The sequence below is a fragment of the Onychomys torridus genome, chromosome 15 (assembly GCF_903995425.1).
Source record: "Onychomys torridus chromosome 15, mOncTor1.1, whole genome shotgun sequence".
In the NCBI taxonomy this organism is placed as follows: domain Eukaryota; kingdom Metazoa; phylum Chordata; class Mammalia; order Rodentia; family Cricetidae; genus Onychomys; species Onychomys torridus.
This window is the reverse complement of record NC_050457.1, coordinates 21,833,044-21,846,446: the sequence shown is the minus strand read 5'-3', so window position 1 is coordinate 21,846,446 and position 13,403 is coordinate 21,833,044. Positions and strand designations below refer to the sequence as shown.

Below are 13,403 nucleotides of genomic sequence, written 5' to 3'. Positions count from 1 at the left end.
TGTTACATACATATGTTTTCCTAAGTACATAAATACAACCTGCTCAGACTATATACTGTCGCTTTTTTTTTTTTTTTGGTTTTTGTTTGTTTGTTTGTTTGTTTTTGTTTTTGTTTTTGAGACAGGATCCTTCTATGTATCCCTGGCTGTCCTAGAACTCACTATGTAGATCAGTCTGGCCTTGAACTCACAGAGATCTGTCTACTCCTGCTTCCCGAGTGCTGAGATTAAAGGTCTGCGCCTCTCTTCCTGGCTTGTATACTGCTACTCATCTGTGTGTATTCAAGGCTGACTATTTGATATTGCATAACCACTTGGTGTACTCCCTAGTTCTGATCCCAGTCCTTAGTTGCCTGTAGTTCTTTGTGAAGGGGAAGATACCTTTATTTTATCTAAGCATGTGGTAAAACCTCCACCCCATTTAATTTATTTTGATATATGGGTCTGAAACAGTTTTACTCATGAGGAAATACATTTTAGGTTTTTTTCTTTATTGTTTATGCTATTTAAATCACTTCATCGCCACGACAGTGCATTTCTTTTGATTTTAAGTAGAAATCTAGCTTTTACTAGAGGTTTTAAGTAGAGGTTGCATGTGGCCTGACCGTGAACACTACAAGGTGAAGATCCGCTGCTCTCCTGGTGCACGGCAGACATAGTGAAAGTCAGGGTCAGCACTAGTGCGCATGAATTCAGCTTTCAAAGTGCCATCTTGATAATTTGGAATTTGGCCGGGCTGTGGTGGTGCACGCCTTTAATCACAGCAGTTGGGAGGCAGTGGTAGGTGGATCTCTGAGTTCAAGGCCAGCCTGGTCTACAGAATGACAGCCAGGGCTATGCAGAGAAACCCTGTCTCAGAAAGATTCTCATCCAGGAGCCCACTCCAGTGGGTTCAAGTGGCACAGGGCATGGTGTGTTGAGAAGAGAGAACAGAGTTGAGCAGCTCCCTCTTGTCAGGCCCTTGGCTTGCCCCCCACCACAGTGGTTGTCTCTCAAGATGACGCATGTGATTTGTGACCCGAGAGGTTTCTATGCTAGAATGTATATGAAGCATTAGGACATTTAGTTTAGACAAAGAAGTAAATAAAAACAGAGCTTTTCATATTCTTCCTTGCCAAGTATATCCTCTGGGAATTGGTATATTAAATGTCACCATTCACATTGCAAAGTGCCCGCCTTCCGAGAGCTCCCTGGAGTTGTACAGTGGGGCCCAAAGCCCAGAGCCAGGCAAACAGAACCTAGAGATGGCAGTGGGGATCGGTGCAGCTTCGGGGTGGGGAAGATAGTGATGAGGCCCCTTGTCTGTCCCAGTCAGAATTTCCGTGTCATCCATTCTGTACTTTGCCCAACTTTTAGCGGTCTTTGTTCAGCTGAAGCTCCTGGGTGCTGGACCACTTGCCCTCTGCTTTGGTGAACCATAGCAGAGGGTCAGTGAGTGATGGTGGGTCTTTTAATCAGAAAGCCAGCTTCTTCTAGGTGCTACTTTGCGACTTTTTATTCAGTGTGTACACGTACGTGTGTGTGTGTGTGTGTGTGTGTGTGTGTGTGTGTGTGCAAGCACACATGTGCACGTGCATGCGTGTGTGTACAGCTTGGGAGTTGTACATTATCCATTATTATTATTCTCCATTACCATTATCCATTGCAGGACAGTTTTCATTGTGCAAACCCTTAAACTCGGCATCTAATAAAGTCCATTAAACAAAATGGTCTCCCTTTCTTCCTGATGGAAACCACCTTTGACTCTCTCAGTCCCTTATTACTGGAACCACACGGCACTGCTCTTTCTGTCTGGCTCATATCAATAAGGACATGCTGCTGGGAGTCACCCAGGCTGTGTGGCATGTGTTCTTTCCTTTTTTCAGGTGGAATGACATTCCATTGTATGGACACGCCACATTTCATTTGCCTACCTATCTGCTCTCTACACCTGCGTGCTCTAGTTTTAAAGAGGTAGGCACAGGCAGATGGAGGTCATGCAGCTGGTACAGAAGTTGGTTAGCTTGCCGGTGGGCTGCACGCCACTGTGATTGTGTGGTCGGACTCTTTGGCCTCTGTATCAGAGGCAAGAATGGTCTTATGCTGTCTGTGTTATCTGGGCAAAAGTAGATTAAGACCTATAGCAGCCTGTGAGAGAATGGTGAATTACGAGCAAGCTTTCCTAATGCTTATGTTGCCCCTCTGTGGCTAGTGGAAATATTCTGGGATAGTCAGTGGAGAGTCTGAAGTGATGGGATTTCCTTACATGTGGAAACTAATCTGAAAGAATAAAAGTGAGACTATATATGTATGTATGCATGCATCTACATCATGTCTGTGTCATCACACACATAATTTGAATATTTATTTTTATTTTGCCTCAGGTACATACTGTATGTAACTTACTATGCCTTTGTGTTATGGTAAGATATATATAATTTATCATTTGGACCATTTTGAGGATGTGGTTCAGCTGCATTTAGTACATTTGCACTGTATAATATCACCATCATCCATCTTCCCAAATAAAAGTTGTGTATCTGTTGAACAGTAATTCCAGGTCTTGGTAACTTACTTTCTGTCGCTATGAATTTCCCTATTTGGGGACCTTGTGGAAGTGGAGTGAGAATGGTTTTTTATTTTGTGATTGGCTTCCTTTTCTTCATACCACATCTTTCAGTCTTGTTCATGTTGTAGCACGAGAAGAATATTATTCCACTGCATATGTCTGCTGCATTTGGATTGTCCCTCGACAGGCTACTGGGTGCTCAGGTTGCTTCCCCACTTTGGCTCTTGAGGATAGGACTGCCGAGTCCATTGAGTCCATTTCCAGTTCTTTTCTGTACATACTTAGATGTCAAATCACTGATCATATGTTGAAGTTTTTGAAGGGCTGCCATTCTGTTTCCTTAGAGAAAATAATTTTATATAAGAAAATGTTTTTTTTCTTTCTTTTATTTTTTTATTTTTTTCGAGACAGGGTTTCTCTGTGTAGCTTTGGAGCCTGTCCTGGCACTCACTCTGTAGACCAGGCTGGCCTTGAACTCACAGAGATCCACCTGCCTCTGCCTCCCAAGTGCTGGGATTAAAGGTGTGCGCCACCACCGCCCGGCGAGAATGTTTCTTTCCTATATTCTTTTTTTTTTTTTTTTTTTTTTTGAGACAGGGTTTCTCTGTGTAGCTTTGCCCCTTTTCTGGAACTCACCCTGTAGCCCAGGCTGGCTTCGAACTCACAGAGATCCACCTGCCTCTGCCTCCCGAGTGCTGGGATTAAAGGTGTGCATCACCACCAACTAGCCCCTATGTTTATTTTTAAAGGGGTGTTGGGAATGGATTCTAGGCCTTGGTGTAGGCTAGGCAAGCACTCTACCTCTGATCTATCCCTAGGATATATATATATATCCTAGGTTTCTTAAGTATTGTACTCCATCCTCCATAGTGTTGATACTGGAATGTGGGCCACAGAGGACTCTGAGGGCGGGTGATAGGCTTCCCACCCTGACACTTTTTGTATTGTTTCCCTTACAGATGCAGGAGCCATGGAGCTGAGCTGCGGTGAAGTGCCTCTTTACGTAAGTCCCTAAGCATTGGGCTTTAGGTCCAAGGGGCCCTTTCCTAACTGGAAACCTGTGACTGAAGTGGGGAAGAATGCTTTACTTACTATGGAGTGGAGGCCTTTGAAAACACACGGAGCAGTACTGTCTGTATCACGTGTTTTTGTATAGCCTTTTAAAATGGCCTGGCTCCTGTTTCCAAAATCTAGACTTCAATTATCTTTCATTCAGTACTTTTGAAAAGTTATGTGATTTCCAACTCATTTGGTTTACTTTCATGAGGAATTTCTGGACATTTTATTTTGTGGTAATTTTCTGAAAATAGCAAAAAGTTTTTCTTGTGTGCCTTGGAGGTTTGCTTTTTTTTTTTTTATTTTAATTTTGGAGGTATGCCTTGCTGATAATGGTTTTGGCTTTGATCATGAAATAGGAATTTAGAGAGCAAGTATAAGGTGGGCGTGGACGTGCCAGGCAGAGGACAGAAGTTTTCCACATGGCTCTGGCTTATTTCTGAGAACAGTTCCGGTACAATCTAAACCAGTTGTCTCCTTGCTCACAAAATGGCACATGGCATCCTCTCTGCCTCCTCCCTTGGAGATGGGCCTGAGCGGAGTGAATGGATGTATGTGTGGCTGAAACAGTGGTTTAGAGCAGCTTATTAAGGAGCCAGAACCAATTTAGTCAGAAACCTCAATTAATGAAAATATTAATATATTCATCTACCATCTGCACTCAGCTAGCACAACCTCCAGCTTCTCCACACACACTACATAGACCACCGTACTCCCTGGAGGGCGACACAATAATAAAATACATGGATTTCTGACTTCGGAGTTGCTCAAGGGTCTGTAGTTTTCTCTCCAGATTGACGTGCAGGTTTTTAAATGTTCTCTGGGCCCTGCCATAATTAAATAGTTTTTAAAAAGGTGGGCCTGAGACTAAACAGTGCAAAACTCCCCAGCCTCCTCCTGCTGACCATGTGGCTTCTTCTTCCCTGCACTGATCCTACCCTGCTCCCCCTTACTCCCCCCAAACAGACAAATCCCCAAACTGAATCACGTTATAAAACCACAGGATCTTATACTTGCCATCCTCCTGCCGTAGCTGCTGTGAACACAGACACACTGGCAGAACAGAGAAGGAGAAGAACTAATACACTTTTCTGAGGGACAAGATGTTCAAATGACCCAAGTAAGCAGTCACACATGAAAAACTTGCTAATTGCTAAAAGTCTACTCATTGAAACACAAGAAAATGCCAAGCAGTATTAAGAAAATAAGTCACAACCTCACCTCATATAGTTTTTTGTATTGAAATAGTACTATATCATCAATTCTAAGGTACAATTTTTCCCCTCCCTTTATTTCTGAAACTATATCCTGGCCTTCACTCTGTCCTGGCAGGTTCTATCCCTGTGTATCTGTGAGCTTGGTCACAGCGGTTCATATTATTGGTGTTTACTGCATGAAATAATTGACTTCACTATGAAGTGGCATTACAAGGCAAAGCTGTTGTGTACACAGAAAGACATGGAGAGATCTCTGGGATACATGATAAAATCTGTACATACATTAATTTTAGAAGAACTCATTTGATGACTGTGTAGTTCTATGTAGTGAAACATGGCATTTGTAGTGAAACATAAAATGCATATTGTAACTCATGGTATCCTAGATTTGAATGCATTAAATATATTTAATATGGCCGACTCTTCATAGCTCTGTTTATAACTACGTATCTACGCTGTGTGTAGTTAGAGTTTTCCTGCCTGGCCCATAGTCAGGACAAATCTCTCTTACCCACCAGTCCCACAGTAGCTCAGACCCAAACAAGTAAACACACAGAAACATATATTGCTTACAAACTGTATGGCCATGGCAGGCTACTTGTTATCTACTTCTTCTATCTTAAATTAACCCATTTCTATTAATCTATACTTTGCCACATGGCTTGTGGCTTACCAGTGTCTTTACATGTTGCTTCTCATGGCGGCGGCTGGCGGTGTCTCCTCTAACCTTCTACTTCCCAGCCTTCTCCTCTTCCTTGTCCCGCCTATACTTCCTGCCTGGCCACTGGCCAATCAGAACTTTATTTACACAGAGCGATATCCATAGCACTTCCCCCTTTTCTTTTCTTTTTTTTTTTTTTTTTAAAGGAAGGCTTTAACTTTTACATAGTACAATTACATATAACAAAACAATTATCTAGCAAGAATTACAGTTACAATATTAAAGAAGATATCCTATCTATCTTATATTTGTGAGTCTAAGGTTTTATATCTAACTTACCTTGTATCATAACTGAGGAAATTATAACTATCTAGTCTTCAACCACATCAAAGACCTCAGAAGGATATAATATTACCTGAGAACCGGGAGAAGGATGCAAGCAACTTTCGGGAGTCTTACAGGGTAGACAGAGACAGCTGGCAGCCTGGACAGTCACCTAATGTTCCTTTGTAAAGTTGGGGCATTTGTCTTCAGCCCACAGGGCTAGAGTCTCTTGGTTACTTTTCTCAGTGTCCTGTAGAATGTCTGGCAGTTTCCTCTGCGAAGCAGGAACCTGAAGGACCATTTTGTCAAGCAAAGTTCAGTGGTTACCTTTCTATGGGTCCTGCACATACAGTCGATCAAGCAGTCCAGGCAAGAATAGTTTCTTGCCAAAATGGCTATTTTTGACAAGATGAAGATAAGATATGAAGTGTCTTCAATGCCCATTCTCCTCTCTGAAGTAAATCGGTGTTGCCAGGAGCAGACATGTCTCACTGTCCAGAAAGTCTAAATTTTAAAAATATTTTAAATGCCATATTCTGAAGGTCTTTGAAGTATTTGAAGATTACCTATCTATCTGAAATATCTCTATGTATACCTAGAAGACTTAACTAACATGGCTATGAGTATGATTATCACAGATGATTAATTATTAATCTATTTTTAATTATCCATTACAATTTTAAATGAGCTATACAAACACAATACCTTAAACACGAGTAGAAATATATACATAGTATAACAAAATTAACTTTAAGTTTGTATCAATAGACTAAAATCTATACCAATGTAAAACATTTTAAACAAGTTGTTGCTCTTTAGAAGTAAGTTCCTTCCTTAATCTACCCTTTCATCCTATTATATCTATATCATATCCCCTTTTCTTCTTTAGAAAGAGATTGCGTTTATAATCAATCTACTTTAAAGAAAAATACTGGTTTTTTCTCTGTCCCACACCAGAGGGCTCTTCTGATTTGGGACACAAGAATCTCTTAACCTTTTCTTTTAGCAATATGTCTGGGTTTAGAGAAGGAGTGAGCCAATTCCATCTCCAAAGCCAGCTTGATAATTTTGGGAATGTGGGCGTAGTTTTTCTTACTACTTCCTGCTGGAGGGGGGCGCTGTATCTTGTGGGGCTACAAAGAAAATTTTAGGATTATAGAGTAGTCCATTAGGGTGAACCTCTGAGCCAGTTGCCTTGAAACCATTCTGGATGTCAGATCATCTGGGCCCTGGTGTCATCGGAGACCTTTCAGGTGGTCTTGGCTGATCAAACCTGATATATCTTAATCTGGAACAAATCCACAGCCTCTGGGTTTCTGTGGAAACAAAAGCAGAGACTCTTTTCCAAAGCAACATATCCTTATATCCAAATTTTGAAGACAAGGTACCTTTAAAATTTACATATTTGTTTAACTCAACAGTTTTTACAATCAAATCTTTTTCTGTAGTTAAAAATCCCAAAGACAAGACAAACCAGATTCTCTGTGTAATATCCATCTTTGTAAGACTGAAACGCAGCTGTGGCTGCTGGCTCCACCCACCTCAGCTTCCCAACATGGTGGTGGTACAGTTTACCGCCAGCTCTGGGTCTAGAAGCAGTTCTATCAAAGCAGTACATAGCCCAGAAACTTTTTTTTTTTAACTAGCAAAGGCTAAATCCACCATGCAGCAGAGTAAAGTGCTGCTTGTAGACTCCTCATTCCCACCACACTGCAGGTCAGACGCACACGCCAGGAACCCGCCATAGTAGCTCAAACCGGCAGGCTGCCGCTAACTTGAGAGAAACAATTAGGAAGCTGTTTTTAGCTCTGTTTTAGAATCTTTTTTCTCAGGTTTTAGGTGGAAACTCTTGCCCCACGTTGGGCGCCAGATATTGGTGAAATTATTAAGGCCGCTCCACGTAGTTAAAAGGGAGGTTTATTTTGTGGGGTACTTACAAATGAGGGTGTAGGTTACAGGGTCTGGCAAGGGTATAGTGCAGTCCGGCCATGTTCTCTGGAGAACTCTGCTTGGTCTACCTCCATCGTCCAGAGTCCGGGAACCAAGAGAGTGACCTCTTCCCGATCCTTGGTCTTCCGCTTCCTCCTCCGCCCTGCCTTGTGGGCATGACCATTACTGAAGCCTCAATGGGGGTTGGAACTTCCAGGCCAATGCTGGGATGGCTATCCACTACAGCTGTGTCCTGCCCTTTTCATTTAATATTTCATGTCAAAATCATTGCAGATGGACTAAAGCCAGCATGGCTACTTGGCCTCATATATTATAATGGAAACTACTCTTAAACCAAGTCCCAGCCAATGCTCACAGTGCATGGGTACAGAGCCAGAACCTGTGCTACAGCTCATTCCTGTGGCCTGGGGGAGTGTTTCGTCCCTGGTCTACTCTCCTCAGATATTTGTAAATAACAGTTGTCATAAGTGCTTAGAGGTAACATTCCATCTGTTCTGAACATAGGCAGAGTGTTTTCTTGCCATTGTTGCCTGCAAAATAAAGCATAGCCACTATTTCCATAGTGTTTGTATTGAATTAGGGATTAAAAAAAATCTAGACATGACAATCCTGGGAGGATGTGTTGGGTCTCTACACAAATACTCCAGTACTATGTCACTTTAGGTAAAGTGCTTGAGCATCTGCATTGGGACATCTACAACGGGGACCTGGAACCAGTGCACCATGGGTATTAAGGGGTGAATGGGTTTGTGTCTGGTTTCTCCTAGTTCACTGGATTTTGGTATATAAACCCTTAATATTTTTTTAAAATGTATGTGTGTTGTATTTTGTACACACACAAATTAGGACTAGAGTAAGCCAAACCAACTGGAAGCCTGGTGTTCAATCTCATGAGTTCTGAGCCCCGTTAACAGTTTGGCATGTGGGGTCTGTGTGTGTGTGTGTGTGTGTGTGTGTGTGTGTGTGTGTGTGTGTGTTGAATGTGGTCACGAGTCCTCTCAGCATTTATTTTGTGCTATAATGGTGGCCAGTTGACTGTGAGGCATCCTGTCTCTTAATTTTGATGCTTCTCATGTAGTTTTGACAATCTTAGTTCTTTTAACTAGTTCTCTTGGAAAAAATAACCCTGGTCAACTTTATAATTAAGATAGTCCCCTCCCCCCAATAAATTATGAACAACTCACAACAGATGTTGCTTTAAATTAAACAATAAGATTATATACTTTTTATTTACTAATGCCTGTTCTTTTTTATTAATCCAATGCCTGTTTCACAGTCATTCATATATATATATATATATATATATATTGTGGAGCTGAGGATCGAACCCAGGGCCTTGTGCTTGCTAGGCAAGCGCTCTACCACTGAGCTAAATCCCCAACCCAGCATTCATATTTTTAAAGTAAAAATTTAAATTTTAGTCACTGCCACAGTCTTTATAAAAATAAACTAATTTATGAGATTTGCCTCAGGGAAAATTATATCAATCTGGATAATTCCAGAGGGAAAAATGTTGATGGAAACTATTCCCTGACTTCTACTCACACACAGCTCAGAAAAAAGCACCTCATCCAAATGGGTCTTAGAAGGAATTTCTGATTCCTTTGACTGGGTCCTGGTTTGGATGAGTTCTTGCGATGTTCTTATGGTTAAAATGCCCCTGTGTTTCTAGTTTGGTATCACTTTGGAGAACTCTTTCTAAAGATGGTAGAGAAATGGTTTTATAACTCCAGATTATCTGTGGATAAAAATATATGCTTTAAATTCCCCATTGTTTTGTTTGGATCCATGAAGAAAACTTTCAGTTTTAGTCTTTTAAAAACTTTCTTCTTCTATGTTTTTTTTTTTTTTTTCTTTTCTGTATAGAGCAGTGTCCACGGCCGGATTGTTTTGTCTTCTGGGGAGATGAGAGCTGAATTCTGGAAGCATGTTTTCAGCTTAATTATGTTTTTGTTGTGTCTAGTTTCTCTTTTTTCCCCTTGTTGCCAGCACAATTTTAGTTTCTATTATTTTTAGTCTCCACATAGCATTTTCATGCTATGCTGGCCTCCTTGTGCCCACGGCTCTCAAGAGGCAATCTTTTGTATTTTCTTTCAAGTACAAAGAAAGGACGTGAAATTCTTTTCTTATTCTACTAGGAATCTATTTCAGAAGGAAACATGGATGCTGTTGTATCTTTTGCTATAGACTTTGGGGCTCATGTCTGTTTGCTTATCTTTAGGAAGACGGTTTTGCCCTAGTCTTAGGCATTGTCAGAATATGCCTACGCTTTGCCTCAGACTCAGTCTAGTTAAGTGCAGTGAAGCCTGGTGGTCCACTTAGCCTCTATTATGAGAAAAGAGAAACAGGCAGTGGTCAGGTTTGAGGAGAAGCAGCATAGCAAGACTGGCAGGTGGGTGAGCATCTCCAATGCTGATTTACGCGTCGCTGGCAGGTAGGCATTGCAAATCCATGTGCAGCCTTGGAGCAGCTTCCTGCACCCGTGGGTGAAGGGCCCTCAGCAGCAGGTCTGCTAAGCCAGGCTCTTTGTTCTCTGCTGTAGTCTAGATGGTGGTCTGGGCTTCTTCGTGTTCATCTTGAATTGTCAGGGGGTGTTGTGGTGTGGTGGGGTTCAAGCCAGCAGAGGTGAGGCTCAGGAGTGTGTAAGCCTGCAAAGATGTAAATTAGAAGCCAGGCAGCCAACCCTCAGTGTTTATTTTCTGGCTGAAGACTCCTTTAACTTTGTAAATGCCAATCTTGGTGCAGGAGAGAAAAATATACGGATATCTGCTTTCTGGTGTACTTTATGTGATACATTGACTTCTAGTTTTATCCTGCAAAGGATGTAATTTTGTTCTTCTTCATGGCTGAATATTGCTCCATTTTTAATATCTACCATATTTTTAAAATGCATCCTTGCTAATGAGGACCAGAGCTGGTACTGTTTCTTGGCTGTTGTGACACTGCCACGATGAACATGGTGTGCGGGTGTCTCTGCCATGTGCTCACTTACCTTCTGCTACAGATATGTCCAGAGTGGCCTTGCTGGACTGTTCGGTAGTTCCATTTTCATAATAGGAGACCAGTAGGAGGAGGAGCGGAGAGGAGAGAGGAGAATGGCAGATACATTCCACACACATGAAAATCCATATGGCTATTGAGACGGCCTTACTTTTAGAGTCTACGAAGACAAGTCTTGCTAAGCAAATGGATTATAGTGGTGCATAATTACATAATTACACAGGCATGGGATTGAGTTGTAAATGAGGGGCACTAGTTCACATTTCAGTCAGCAGTTTTCGGATATACTTAATGTGTAGAATTTTAGCCTTAATAATCGTGATAATGAAATAGGAATTTATTGTCTCATTTTCACTTTTCAAAGCAGTATATTAAAATTTTTTTTTCTTTTAACCTCAAGTTTATAGGAACAAAACCCTTCACTTCTGTCCCTTCCCCGGCTCTGGCCAATCTGCGGAGGTTTTTGCGACATCTGCAGAGGTGCCCTTGTGAGGCTTTGCTTGTGGGCTCTCGCTGTCGGCTCCCTTTCTGACATGCACTGGTGGACTTGGCTGAGAAGGATGTGATCATTTCTCTCTAGGGCTGCATGTTGTACAGCCGGTTGGACTGCTTAGCTCTCTCAGTAGCTCATTGTCAGCTGGATCTAAGGTCATCTTCTATTCCTGTTGCATGTTTTATTTTTATTTTTATTTTATGGGAGTCTCAGTATCCTACCGAAGGATGCTGGCTATTCTGGGATCATTCAGTGTCCTAAATGAAATTGTAATCTGGTGTTTGGAGACCTGATCCATGCCTTAGGTGGCTGAGCTAAATCCTCCCCCATTAGCCTTTCCAGTAGCCTGGGTCTTCTAGTTTATGATGCTGTTTGGCTGAGTATACTCCCTGGGTCTTTGCCCTCTGATGGGGGTTCTGAGGACAAGGCCCAGGTTGTCTGGTTGGACTGTTGGAGTCCCAGGGCCATTTCCTAGCTCTGGGAAGAAGCTTCCTATTGAGGCAATGAGTGACCTGATGGCTTTGTGCTGGCAGCACCAGGCAGACATCTCCTTCCGGACTCCCGCAGAGGCCCACCAACTTCTGGTTCCTGCTGAAGGAAATCCTGTCCTGAGGCCTGCCCTTTCTCTGTCTGTAGCTCTGTATCCCCATGACTGGCCTCTCACAACCCTTAACACCCCCGGCGCCAGACTGGCCTTGCTTGACTACATCATCAGGTAGTCTTTGTAAAGACCCCCTTGGAGGGTTTTGACCAGTTTCTGTCACTTTGCTGTTGAGGAAGTTAAAGCCCCATGGGGCGACTTGCTTCGCCATGTCGATGCTGCTGACATGGCGCTGCTGATGTGTCGCGGTGCATTGCCTTCCCAGGAATTCTGGGCTAAAAACCATAGTGTGTACTTGCTTAGCACTTGCTAGTGGCAGATCTCTCGCTGAGTTTGGGGTTTTCCCACCTCAGTGGTTGATAAATGACAGTGAGTGTCCCCATTGCTCAGTCACTAGAACTCCATTTTCTTGGGCACTCAAGGGTGCTGTTTGGGTCATTCCTGCTCTGCTGTCTTCCTTGAACTTCATAATATAAAAATCTCAGCATTTCTTGGGCCTTTAAGTGTCTCACATTTTGTTGTTGTTGTCCTTAAGGATAGTGGTAACTATGTCCAGGCAAGTCTTGACCTTCGGGAGTTCCTTTGCTCACAGAAACCCAGAGTCACTCACTATCATCTGATATCCCAGAAGCACAGATTAACAGAGATCCATTGGCAAACTCTAGCAAAAGCTTTGACTTAGAAACCCAATAGAACCTTTCCCTTAGCTTCATCTCTATACCGATTCCAAAATAAACAGGGCTTCCGAACGTTCCTCTCAACTGTCCTCACTGGCTTCTGGAGAAATCCTGGAGGTGAAGTATGTGGGGGTCAGGGTGTGTGGGCAGTGGTGTCTTTTCAGATGTGTGCAGCTATTTCTGGCTTAGAGAGTGGAATCCGGTGTGTGTGTGTGTGTGTGTGTGTGTGTGTGTGTGTGTGTGTGTGTGTGTTCCCCTGGAGTCAACTGCTGGGCTGCATGTTTTATGCAGGTTTGTTCTCTGCAAACGTGTCTGCAATACTGCGTCCTGACTTAGACACAGGCGTTTGGGCATCCTCCCACCACCTGCTACCTGTTGGGAATCTCTGCCAGTGTCGTTTAAACCAGGCTTGCTGGGGCTGGCCTGCTTCAAGGAGCTCCTGTCCTCAGCTTATTTGAGTTTTCCCACTCTCTCTGTTTGGCCTGCTTCTCTCCCCCCACCCCCATATTTATCTCTTTCCCTTTTCACCTGCTTGCTTTCAGAAGAGGCAACTTCCAAAGTGGCACACTGTAGCCACAGAGCAGAGAGGACCAGGGAGACCATTTTACCTTGCCTGGCCAGTGGCCACCCTGCCCAGCCCTGTGATGTCTGAAAAGCTTTTGGGTCTCTATAAATACCAGGTGTCCCTAAATCTACATCACTTCGCTTCCCTTATTTCAGTGACCGTCTCCGAATTTTGGGTAATGTGCACCTTTGCGTTTTCAATAAATAATTTGAAGTAACTCACTTGATTTTTTGTTATATTTTATTATTTTTTCATATGTGTGTGTGTGCATAACTGTGTACACATATGGGGCTGGGGGCACATGCCATGTG

The 13,403-nt window shown here is 42.7% G+C and overlaps 1 protein-coding gene across 1 annotated transcript in view; it reads left to right on the top strand.

Moving 5' to 3' along the window:
• The window catches only part of Arhgef28 (Rho guanine nucleotide exchange factor 28), a 328,408-nt gene that overhangs the window by 56,112 nt on the left and 258,893 nt on the right, over positions 1-13,403 (top strand). Inside the window, exon 2 of the mRNA XM_036206820.1 lies at positions 3,508-3,551. Coding sequence (XP_036062713.1) covers positions 3,508-3,551 — 44 coding nt within the window. The remainder of the gene's footprint in view (positions 1-3,507; positions 3,552-13,403) is intronic.